Source organism: Natator depressus, chromosome 3 (genome assembly GCF_965152275.1).
Source record: "Natator depressus isolate rNatDep1 chromosome 3, rNatDep2.hap1, whole genome shotgun sequence".
In the NCBI taxonomy this organism is placed as follows: domain Eukaryota; kingdom Metazoa; phylum Chordata; order Testudines; family Cheloniidae; genus Natator; species Natator depressus.
In genome coordinates this window covers 104,534,936-104,547,890 of record NC_134236.1, presented here as the reverse complement: position 1 = coordinate 104,547,890, position 12,955 = coordinate 104,534,936, and the positions used below count along the sequence as shown (strand labels likewise).

Here is a 12,955-nt window from a genome sequence, read left to right as displayed (position 1 = left end):
CTTCTTTGTAACTTTCGTTGTAGCGACTTGAGGAGATCATGAAAAGAACTAGGCGCACAGAAGTTGTAGACAAGGTATATGCTACATTTCATCATCCGTATAAACAGCTGGGCATATGTTTCCCTTTTCTCCAGTGCTGCTTTTAATTTACAAAACTGTGTTTCCTTTATAGAAATCTAATGAACAGCAAAATGGAGAGCTATCGAAGGCAAATGTTACTGGAGAAACAGGTATGGCATTTGACTTTGCGCTTAGCCCAGAACAAGAACAAATACATAGCCAAGTAAATTGAGGTTGATAGGATTTTGGAATTTTGCAATCCAAGCCAACTGAAATCAATGTCAAGAACACAAGGGACTCACTCAGTTTTTTAGTAGATTTTAATTATTTAAAATTTCTAAATGAGAAATTTCTAAGATTTTTTTTAATGTTACCACCGTGAATATTTCCTTTAGAGCTGTGTAGCTCAGTGCTTTGCAAGAAAATGTCTGTTTTATCGTTGCTTGTGAGAATGTTCTTTAGAGTGAAAATGAACAAGTTAATTATGATAGTTATATCAAGTTTGACAGTGCTGATTCTACCATTTTACTAGAGTAGTGTTACAGCTATAAAAACCTGTTCTCTCAGGGGTTTCCCTATCAATTCCTATTTTTAGGATTTTATTTTATCTCAGTCATTAAAACAAATTTGCTCAAGGCTGAAATTTTATATTAGTCATAACGCTTAATAGTACTTGTCACTTATATATAACTTAATAATGCTGAATAAATAATAGTTAATACCGGGTATTACTAGATATAAAATATCCAAAAGTCATCATCTGAGCCTATTTAATTTATTGATTGAGAGCCTATTTGTGACCAATCCCCTCCACCCTCTCTGCCACTGCACAGGGCTTATCCATGTTGTGAGTCTGAGTGCAGGGAGAAAAGGGGCTACTCATGCAATATTCAAGGGCTCTGTTTTCTCCTCCTCTCCACGCATATGCATCAGCTAGTGAAGTTGGCTGGGGAGCATTCAGCATCTGATGCAGCATATGACCCCTCCCTTCCCACCATGCAAAGCTGGACCTCCTGAGGAATGTTGACTCTGAGCAGTGTCCCTGAGTAACAATTCCTTGTGGAGTTGCTCTGACACAGGCCTGAGAGTAAACACGCAGTCTAGTCAATAATAAAAAGTAGGTTAATATTTGTAAAGCACACTGTAAAGATCCGCATATGGAAGGCCCTCCCTTAGAGCCAAGTATAATTATTATTAATAAAAATAATAGAGACTTAGGCCCAAATTCCTAAAGGCATTTAGGCATTGCTGCGCTCAGCAGCACAATGCTGAACTGATTGAGGAGTCTCAATCTCCTTTTCAAATGGAATCTAGGCACTTAAGAGTCTAAAATCATATCGACAGACCTCAAGTGATGAGCCCTCCAGGTCAGGAGCGGAGGCACGCTAGTAGAACAATGTGGAGAAGCTTACACTGCCTGCTTTTGGATAAGTTTAGGACTCTCAGATAAACTCCTTTCAGTAGCAGTAACCTATTAGGTTTGAATACAGTGGGGGGGGCACTATTTCTTAATTTTTGAGGGTTTTTTAGCACGTTTTACTAAGCAAAATGAAAATTACATATATTTATACAATATTACATCTTAAGTCAACAGAAGCCAGAGTTAAGACTGAAAGTTTATCCTTAACTCTCAAAAACTTGCTCTTGGGTTTTACAATCCTTGGTAAGATTATGCGCAGCTGCAGGATCATGGCAGTACCTAGAAGACATGAACTATGTCCCTATTTGCCCCACCACCTAAATATAAACCAAAAGTTGTAGTTTCTGCTTTTGTAGATTGCAGGCGGGGTAATTACATATGTCATCCTGTTTGTGTGTGTCTGTGGAGTGAAGAATGAAAACATCACTCTCTCTACATGGAAATAAGTTTATGTACAACATTTACATAGACTCCAAGACTAGGAGGGACCGTTGTGATCATCTAGTCTGACCTCCTGCATAACACAGGCCAAAAGTTGAAATTTACTGCTGTTCAAAAGAAATACATTTCACATTGGAATTTTGTATATTCATTTGTGACTGAGTTATAGTAAATTGTTAAGGTGGAACCCAAAATTGATATGTATTATTACTGATCGAAGTGTTCTTGACTGTACAGGATTTAGGGGTTATTTATCCTATTCTCTGGGCAGACTGTCTTTCTTTAAATTTTTGTGGACTTCTTTTTTTTATTTTCTCCTTTCTTCTAGCAACCAGTCCCACATCTCCCTTAGAATCTGTAGTGGCATCTCAGCTTCAACGTGTGACAGAATCGCCACACAATGGGGAATCGGTAACGCACTCTCAGATAGTCATTTCACATCAACCTACAGTAAATATGGACAGGTGAGAATAGTCACAAGGATTATAAAAATTTTAGAGGATGAGGGATGTTAAAATAACAGTTTTTATTCCATTTATTTAATGAAGTAAATTAAAGCTAAACATTGTTCTTTTCTCTGCTGTTTTTTGTTTTTTCTCTCCAATGCTCTGAAAAGGAAGTTTGAATATATTTCACTTAGAAGTGACCTATTTTTATCTGGTTGTAGTGATGAAATTTGTAAAACCATAGCACTCTTACTCTTCACATAATTATTTGAAAATAAATTTGCTGTTTGCCAGCAAATACTATAGATGTTAAATCTCAAGGGGGAAGGACAATTTTTCTTTGTTCTTGTCCACGAATTGAAATATTATTGGCTATGCACACCTGTTACACCAGCATTAGTTTTCCTGCATGCAGTATGGGGTGCTTTGCTGCTTTGCTTTTAGGCTAGTGAGGTTGTCTTTGTACTCTTCAGAGTGTAAACAAATATTGATCACTTGACAAGTTACTTGATGCAAGTTAGAGAATTATCCTGTGTTGATTAAAAGCATCCATTCCCTGTAAAGGTAGTTTTGGAAGCCAGGCATTTGACTTTGCAGGTCCCTGTAGCCATGGGGCAAGTTTGTACACATTTTGAAAAATTCTGTTGAAATGCTTGAAAACATTTGTATTTAGTCAAGTAAAGGCTGGTGTCCTATGGGGTTGAGCTGTCAGTTTTTTTCAGTTTCAGTATTTGCTCCTCTCACATTGCATTGCAGAAAACCCAATTTCCACATTGTGAGTTCATGTTTTATGCCGCTAGAGCCGAAATATGAATGAAAAATCTGGCAAGCAGGCTTTAATGGGCAGCATGCTCTGCGGTAAGATTGGCCCTAATTAAAGGAGGAAATCTCAATATCGCTACATGCCTGAGGGATTCTTCACCTCCTGTCGTACTGACAAGGATGCCCCTCCTGAGAGCAGCTCTTTTAGTGACACTGAACGTTGAACTGTGTTAGATGAATTGCATAAAGCCGTTTCATAATTGTGTAAGGCAGCTATTAAATTCTAATTATTTCTCGATCTTAAATGCACCTTGATGTTTGCAATATAATATATGCCTCTCTAATCATTGCTGTCATGTAGCATCATATTTAGAGTAGAAAGAACCTCTGAGCAGCCGAGGTAAGGAATGAATAAACATCACGCAGCTGCAACAACAAAACCAGAAAGAATATATTACTCTGTATAGAGAAAGACAGCAGCATAGCAGCTTGGGCTGAGTGACTCTGGACATTTACTAAATGTCTGCACTGCACAAGCAAGATTTGGTGTTTGCCGAAATGGTCTTACACTTGGTTTGAAGGGGGTTGATATGATGGCCCAAATTCTCTTCTCTCGGCAAAACCTGAGCAAAGTGGCTTTGCACTGGGGAGTTTCCTGAAGGGTTCCTAGGGGATGGAGTCATTCTCTCAGCCCATGGAGCAACAATGAGGATGCTTCTCTGCTGCTAATATAGCTCTTGGCCTCCCCGGCTGCCTCCCCTTCCCAGCAAGAGGTTCAGAGTTTAACTGGTGGCTCATCTGCACAATTGTGCATCCACTGACCACAACTCCCCTGGTTCGTTCCCAGTATACCCTTTCATGCTCTGCTTAGTGGTGCTTAAACCTCAAGTTCAACACATCCTGTCTCTCCCCATTCAGTGCCTCCTGTATTAATTGTTCTGCCTTTTGGGTCAGTGTCCCAAGGAGGGACTCAGGAATGGGATTTGGCCTTTATAAATGGGATGGTTTTAAATATTAGTAGAGGTTTGGGTTCCTGGGTACTGAGCTGTGGAAGTTTTCCAGTTTGCCATTAGAGCCCAGGTCAAGAATCATGGAGCATTTGTGGGGCAGAGTAGGTAGCAGGGATAAGTTGGTTGATCTTCCCTTCTGATCTGTGCCCTTCTCCACCCACTCGCAGGAGCACCCAACTTACTCAGGCTCTGTGCTGGGACCAAGACGCCAGTGAAATCCCTGCTTCCATGTTAATAGATACAAACTAATAGAAAATTAAAGGAATACTAGCAGAAGAAGGCAGTTGACTTCAATACTTTTTTTTTTTTTTTGCCTCTTTTAATTAAATGCTGATCTTGTTATCCTGCTAGGACTTCATTATCTCTGGAAGATCAATAGTCTTTATAAGCCCTAAGAAAACTCTAGGGTGTGATGTGGCTTGATTATACTGTGTATTAATTAGTCAGTCAGTAATTATTACTTCCTAATAGATAATAGCTCTAATTTATACATTAATAAACACTGTAATAGTTTTGTTTTGTGGAAGGAGAGAGAAAGTGGGACTCATGTAATCATATTTAGGGTCCAGCTTTTGAAAGTGGACTCAAGCTGATCTCTCAAATCACATCTAATAACTGCTACCTAGATATCTACACGCCCAAATGCTGCCTATTGACATTAAACTGAGTTCTGTTGCATCCAGCTTTTGAAAGCACTTTTAAGGGCCTGATTATGCCACCCTTACTCAGGTTGACTATCCCGTTAGGGCTTCACTGAGTAATAAGGTGATATTCAGCATAAAGGAACCTGGCCTCATATTTGACTTATCATTTGTTTTGTTAGTGTCAAGAGCTTCATAGTTACAAATCATTCACTCAAATAAATATAATGTTACTCTTTCTCATCTAGAAATGTTATGCTGGGCAGACTGCAGATTTTAAAACGGCATATGCAAGTGGAAATCTTCCACTTATGTCAGAAAGCATCCCAGAATTAAGAAGAAAAACTGTAGTTCATGCAGATGTTGAAGCACCATTAATGGCAGGTTAATTAAGTCTTTAATCAGGGTTTTTTATCGATCTTTGATTCATTTTTTTAAATGAATCAGACTAAGTATTGTTGAACTGGGAAGATAGATTTAAAACTGTGGTTTGAAATATAATAGAAGACAAAAAAAAATTTTCAGACTCCTCATCAAAATGCAAGAAGGTTCCAAAATATATTCCCTGCCCCCAGGGTTTCCAAATTTGTGGCACCAAACTTGGTGCTTTTTCCCCTTAATTCACTGAACTGTATCCATAAACGATATCATAACATCACAGAAATTGAACATATATAACTCCTGTGTGGTTACCTATTCCATCTCCCTGCCAGGGAAAGATTGTTGCCTACAATACATTTTCTAGTTCTTTACCCAAATTATGTCCTATCTGCCCCTTACCTTGGGAGAATATTTTACTGCCTGATGAATTATGCTGTTCAGCCGTTTCTTTTTTTCACTATTATATCAGTACTCCTGCTTCCACCGTCGTGTACCACCCTCGCAGGTCATTGCACTGGGTCAGTGCTTTGTTCTTACCATGTTAAGTCCAAGACAATCTCAAAAAAGGCACTACTAGGGACCAGTGACAGTAGGAAAGTACAGTCTTGTGAACCGCCTGAGCTGAAAAAGAATGCCGCTGGGTTTCCAGAGCTTATACAGTATTCATTTCTCAGTCTGGCATGCTGTGGTATATCACCCTTTAAAACCCCTTAACTCTGATGATTATCTTGCCTTCCTCACATCTCCACCTCTTCATTACTGACCTGGTATGAGAGCCTGCTATCTCAGGAAATGGTAGAGCTAGAGCTAATGCTTTATCCAAAAACCTGGAGTCCGGCATCCAAGAAAGCATTAATCTCTATTTCTGATGGCTCTGCAGAAATAATGTTAATAAATCAGGCTACAGTCATTATTTAAGGTCTAGTATCTCCTAAGATCCAAATGCAGCCAGGTGTAGAAATATTTGGACAGATCACTACAAATGCTTTAAGGACCAGTAAACTTCTTGAGGCACTGCTCCTAGATGAGTGATGATAATTAAATCCTAAGTAATTCCACTTCATTCATGTTTACTTCTTTCATTAACTTTAAAATATCTATCAGGTCCAACCATAAGACATTAATTATCACTTAGCCAAGCAATATATATTTTACAGTAGCTCTTTTAATCTATCCTAAGTCAGACCTTCCATCTCCCAATCAGCATTGTTGCTCTTCTCTGAACTTCCTCCAGTGTGTCTCCCTGGTACTGAAGTGTCCAGATCTAATGCAGTTTTGCTTTCCGAAGTGCTCCATCCATAATTGTGCCACTATGAATTTTTTTGCTTTTCACTTAAAATAATTGTGAAGAATTAAATACCTCCTGAGTGATTTAGTAAAGTAAAGGCCTAATGTAGATATCCAGAGGCAAGGTGTTATTTTGCAGTGACACTGATAATGTCACTGCAGTTTTTATCTGTTTGCTTTATGTTCCTATCAATTTCTCTGTGCGTATTTACAACAACAACAACAAAAAGAATGAGTTTTTTCAAGTGCTCTCCATGTTATCCTAACTCTGCTCCCATTCAAGTTAATGGGATCAGAGTTAAGACCACAATTAAGCACATTTAATAATACCTAACTCTTTTATAGTACTTTACAAATGAGGTCAGTATCATTATCCTGATTTTACAGATGGGGAAACTGAGGCATGGAGAAAGAAAGTGACTTCCCCAAGGTCTTCCAGCCAGCCATCGGCAAAACCAGGAATAGAACCCAGGTTTGCTGTCCAGTGTTCTATCCAATAGGCTACACTCCATCTCATTTAAAAATCCCACCTACCATGACAACAAAGTGAGGAAGGGGGTGGTCTTCTCAGAGGATGGCTGGTTTGTGGCTGCGGCACTGGCCTGGCTCTCAAGACATCTGGGCTCAAATCCCTGATGTCCAGACTTCCTGTGTAATCCTAGTTAAATCACATAATCTCTCTGCCTCCGTTCCTCATGTATAGGATGAGGATGCTTCACTTTTTCATGGGGATGCTGTGAAAAACCAATAAATAAAAAATGAACCATGTGCCAAGTGGAAGTTCATAAAAAGACTCTCAAACCTATAATCAACAGAAAACTTGGGCTGTAGTACTGAACCAACTGCTCAGACATGGCCTGAGACAATTGATAAGCCCTGTTAGACCTGGATGGAGTAAAAGAAATTCCAGAGATGTCAGCCCGTGACATACAAATCTGGGCACTCTCAGCTGAGGTATTCCAGGTGATCTCAACAGCTGTGGTATGGTCTAAATAGAGAGGAGGTGCCTTAGGATGCCAGGACCTAAATTATTAAGGGTTTTATTATTAAGCTATACATCACTGTAAGTTTATATGATGTTTTATGGACAAATAAAGATCAATGCCTGTGCCCCAAGGAGCTTAAAATTTAAGCCCCAGTGCTGCCATTCGCCCAATGAATAACACCATAATCCTCCTACATGGAGTGAGGGACCACTCAGTGCAAATGAGGGCGGCAAACTCAGATGTTAAAACAAAACATAATGCAGGATGGTGACAGACACTGGGGTGTGTTTAAGTAGGAGAGAAGTTACAGAAACAAGATAACATGGAGGCTTAGGGGAATGATTCATCATGGTTCATCCGGGATTTTTGTTATTTTTAATACATTTACTTAGAGGGCAATATTAGGGTTGATTAGCCTCATAGAAGAGGCATATTTTACAGGGGGACTTGGAGAAGGAGAGGGCAGACACAGTCAAGAAGAGGGTTCCAGACATATGGGGAAGCAAGAAAGAAGGCCCAGATCTGAGTGAAAGACACTGAGGATGTTGGTATTGGCTTGGGCAGAGTGAATGGGGAGAAGGGCAGAGGGGTTGGATGGGGCAAAGATGGGCAGGGCCTAGAAGGTAAGAAGTAGAAGCTTGAAGATGATGATGAATCTGAAGGAGGACTGGATGGTCAAAGCAGCAGACACAATAAATGAGAGTCACATCTGGATGAACTGGGAGCAGATGTCGGGTAGATCAGAAAGAGAAGGTTGCAGCAGGACAAGAGCAAAGCCTGCAAAATTAGGGAATGGCAAGACATACTCAGATTCTGCAGGTCTTGCAAAGGAAAGTACTTGATATTAGGAGGAGGAAAGGCTCTTGCAGTCTTAGAGAATGCCAGTCTCAAGATATTTGAGAAGTAAAGAGCAAAGGTAACAGATAAATACCTTAGAAGTACTAAAGGTTGGTAAATAAATAGGGTTGTACTACCATTTTTTCTCTTCAGTTTCTTTTTCGTGTGGGTCACTTGCTGTAGCCATGATATGTCTGTTGATACTACGGTGCAGCAGATTATGGCATACTTATGAGTAATACAAGGGTATAACATCACCGGGCTTAATGGGTACGAGGCCTATTCTGAAATAGGACACTTATTGAACAAAATTAGAATGCAGATTATCACTAGATATGGCTTATGTAACTTGATGTCTAGCTCTGCAATTAATGTTTAGTATAGTATACAATAAATCACTGTAGATGAATGCAGACTTCTCTTTTACTTATAATGTTGCTTTTACTTAATGCATTTCTTTCCAAGTGATTATTTTGATTCCGACAGATCAACAGGAACATGTACACGTAAGTGTCATCCATCTTCAAGTGGTGGGTACGGCAGACAGTGGAGAGTCATTTTCTAAATTTGGATCTGGCCCTAAGAATTTTCCTAAACAAAATTCTTAGTTCTTAGGGAGAAAAGAAATGTGGATAATAAGGGTGAAGGCAAATGCTGAGCTCACTTGTTCACTGCTACCCCAAATACTGTACACACTGAATAATACCACAGTCTATGAAAACAAACGGTCATTAATATGTCTGGATTGCTTAGTTTCAGCTCTTGACCAGCTGTGTCCCGGTACGCTGATAACGTACATTATTTGTAAGATATTTACTGATATTTTTTGCTTCCAGTAATCTCAACCCTGGAAGGGAACCCAATGAAAATGGAGTGTCTATGCAGAATGACAACTTTGAAGAGCTCATAAACTTACCCATTGGATCTAAACCATCCACACTGGATGCCTTGAACAATGATGGAAGCAATAGCCCTGAAATTCCTTTGAATCCAATTTTAGCCTTTGAAGATAAGGGGACTCTGGGGCCATTGCCTCAGGTAGATAGTGTTCAAACGCATCAAACAGCAGGTAGGTTTGCTTTGGACCATTAGAATCTGTAACATTTTGTAAACGAGAGAGACCATAGAGTCCCTAATTGATGTACATAACCAGATAGTTAATTTAAGCAGTTTAGATTGTAAGATATTTGGGGCAGAGAGCATGTCTTACTATGTGTTTGCAAAGCCATGTATACTTGCATAGTGCTATGTTGAACCATTATTGTTAACCTAATGTCAGGGGAAATAATGGGTTCCTAGTAAATCTTTGCCTCGTGCGTATAGGGGTGTGAATAACAGATGTTTCGGTTCACTGGCAATTCTGAAAAAAAAAATGGTTTCAGGTTGTCATGGATCCACAGGTCCATTGCTCTTGAATAGCTCTGGAACTGTCCCTGGGAGGACCCTTCATTGTGTCAGCCCCCTTAGGGTCACACACTCACTAGGGTAAGCCACTTGGGTTCACTGCCTCCTGGGACCGAGCCCCGGTGCTTTCCGCACCCCTGCTTCACACTGTGAGCTCCCTCCAGTGAGTCCACCTGAGTTGGACACCTGAGAGAGAAACTTGTACACCCAAAGGGAGCAATGCACCCCCAACTCCCTTAAATGGGAGTGACTCTTTAGTCAGCATTGTAAAAGCAGAAGGGTTTATTAGAGCTCTGGAACACCAAGTAGGAAGTCTTTAGTTAACATAGAGAACAGAAAGTTACAGCTTGGTCCATCTGGGTCAGTCCGGAGCCTTCTGACCCCTTCTTTGTCCCAGTCCAGAAGCTTCTCCTGTTTCCAGCAGCCCACACTTAACAACCCCACCTGGCCCCTCGTCACTTCTTTGTCCTTGTTCCTGGGCAAATATTGTCACCTTGCCCCCCTTCTTAGCCCTTTGTTCTCCAGCTGGTCACACCCAGCTGGCTTCCTGCAGAGGGTGGGCCATCCATGGTCGTTAGTTGCTAGGTGCCAAACATCTGGGTAATTGGAGTGGCTGTTGTCTTCTTGGACTGTCCGTGGGCATGAGGGCCCAGACCCCAGGCAGCTAGGTCAGTCACACCTGGATCTCTGCAAAGAGTAAACAACCTTTCCCCACCCCCTCCACCTAGTTAAACATGCACCACACAAGGGAAACCGAGGCACACACCATATTCATACAAAATATGACACATTCTCATTCCGTCACACAGGTTCAACAAAACGTTTTGTTTTAACAAAATTGAAATGTTTTGTTCCAACAAATCAAAGTGATACATTTTGATATTGACCATTTTAAAATGGTTTGGATTATATCTTAATAAAAGTAAAGGAAATTTAGAAACAAAAAGTTGTTTTGACCAAAACAAATCAAAACGTTTCAATTTGTTCAGATTTTTGCTCTTTTTAACTGAAACAATTCAGCGAAACACACAAATTCACAAAAATATTTGTGTTGCCGAAGGCTAAAATCTGCATGTTTTTGCCGTGAAACGTTTCAAATGAAAAATTTCACCCAGTTCCGCTCATGAGGATGTTTTATAAATGTTTGCACAATGCGCTTCGGAACAGGAGAGCCTTGCTGTGCCATAATTAGTTGCCACTGTCTTAGCAGCTTCTGAAGCAGCAATATGCTCCAGCTATCCAAATGGAAAGTTGTACCCCTCTTGTGGGGTTCTCTCTGTGGCATGGGGAAATGGTTACTGCCTTATATATGAGAGTACTGAATACCCTTCCCTAATAGAGCCTCCTGGTCATCGCATTAGCTCTGACGTTGATACTGAAGGCTTGGCTGCAGCAGCCGTCGCTGTAGATCTCTGTACAGAAGCAGACTAGAATTTTGTATATATTGGGTATGAACTGAATAATCATCACAAGCTAAATCAGCTGCCTGCATTATTTCCTCCTTCCATGTATAGAAAATTTGAGCAGAAGGATCAGCCAATGAAAGTGCTGTTTAAATCCGCTTTTTAGATAAAAATTATTTTCATCTGCTAATCTGTCCTTTTTACTGCCTTTCATTATAGAAGTTATCTGACCGTTTCTTCTGAAGAGCCAAAGATGAAGTAAGCATCTCCGCTGCCTATGGAGTTCCTTCCATACTATGAAGGAGTGTTTTATTTTCTCTCTCCAGTTTTCTACAAAATTTGTGGGTATCTTTTTTGAAAGGACCTTAGTAAAACCAGCAGAAGAAGTGATGGAGAATAGACATGGATTATCTTTCGAATAGTTTTCACCACTAGAAAATCAGGCTTCATGTGCATTAGTTAAAATCGCTTTTTTCTGACAAGCTCCTTTTCGCAAATCAATATTTTCTGCATTCTTCAAGGCAAAAGGCACTGGACTCCTACAGTAATGAGCTGATTGGGGTAAAGGGCCTCATTTTTTTTTTTGAAGAGGGGTGGTTGCTTTTAAAATTGGCGACTAATCTTCTACGTTTTACGGATCTAATACTTGAAAAATAAACATCTCCTTGCTCTACAAGTAGGGCTAATGGGAGGTTTCATTTAAACCTGTTGGTTTAAATATTATTGCAGAGAACTCTAATTATGGGGGCAAAATATAGGCTTCTGTATCAGGTTCTTGTAAATGTAACTTCTACATGGACGTTCTGTAAATTCAAATGTCACTACGATCTTCTTGCATTTTCTTTAAAAACACAAAGCGGAACAGGGTTTAAAATGTGAAAATTTGAAAGCGCTATTTTTTCATGGACAAGACGAAAACCTGTTGTTCTCCTAGATAATGTATTTATGAATTTTGTTCAGTACAAAAATAAATCATTTAATGAAATAAATTAGAAAAATGTGGTAAAACAATATTGCAAACTTGATTTTGTTCATTGAATTCATGTCCATGGTATGATAAAAGGTACACATGCAGACACACAGAAAAATCCCCCCCTTTTTTTTTTATTCCTGTAAATTGCTGCTGTTCCCAGTAATGGAGGGATCTTTCTTTGTCTTATCAGATTGTGACACTCTGTGAACTTAAATACTGATTTGGGGGTAAGAAAAGGAAGGGTGTTTTGGGGGGCTCATTTCAGAACAATGGAAAATGATGCATGTTTGTACTTTTTATTTGTTTAATGTTCATTTTTTAAAATGCAGTACACTTTATTACCAGATAATGACTTGAATGTTATCATTCCTCTTTAGTCCACTGACATCCATTTTTCACTTTCAGCATTCCACACTTGTCACTTTTTTGCTGCTACGAAGCTTGACTGAAAAATCTTGTACTTTTTGCTTTTATAAACAGTGCTCTTAATGACAGAAATTACTACTTAAGTGCTGTGCGTGAGAGATGTTACCAGGGCACTGACTGAAATCAATGGGACAGATCTTCAGCTTGGGCAAATTGAGGTCCAGGGAGCTATAACATTTTACACCTGCTGGAGATCTGCCCCAATGAGGTTCCTTTGATTAACTCCTTTGAGCACTGCATCAGGCCCATAATGAGCAACACTGCGGCAAGTTTGTTATCAAAGGGAAGCTCAGTTTAAGGTAAGACCTGAAAGAATTCTATGAAGAGTGTTTTGAAGCATTGACTTTCCACAGCTACAGGGTGCGTGTCTTCTCAAAAAGGAGATTGGATAAATCTACTGGTAATTCACTAGATGATACTTCATCTCCCTGATTATATGGGGGGGAAAGCCATTCAGTCAGAATGTTTTAGAAATAGT

General features: G+C 39.7%; 1 protein-coding gene across 9 annotated transcripts in view; it reads left to right on the top strand.

The window, feature by feature from the left end:
• MAP7 (microtubule associated protein 7) overlaps positions 1-12,010 on the top strand; it is a 189,307-nt gene extending 177,297 nt beyond the window's left edge. For 5 of the 9 annotated variants that reach the window (XM_074948497.1, XM_074948495.1, XM_074948499.1 and 2 more), the window contains 5 exons: positions 24-74; positions 173-230; positions 2,250-2,385; positions 9,108-9,340; positions 11,298-12,009. In XM_074948497.1, the coding sequence (XP_074804598.1) occupies positions 24-74; positions 173-230; positions 2,250-2,385; positions 9,108-9,340; positions 11,298-11,308 (489 nt within the window). In that variant the 3' untranslated portion in view covers positions 11,309-12,009. Of the gene's footprint in view, positions 1-23; positions 75-172; positions 231-2,249; positions 2,386-9,107; positions 9,341-11,297 lie in introns of all 9 variants that reach the window. The other 4 variants (XM_074948494.1, XM_074948492.1, XM_074948491.1 and 1 more) reach the window with 1 other exon arrangement.
• Positions 12,011-12,955: the final 945 nt, after the last annotated feature.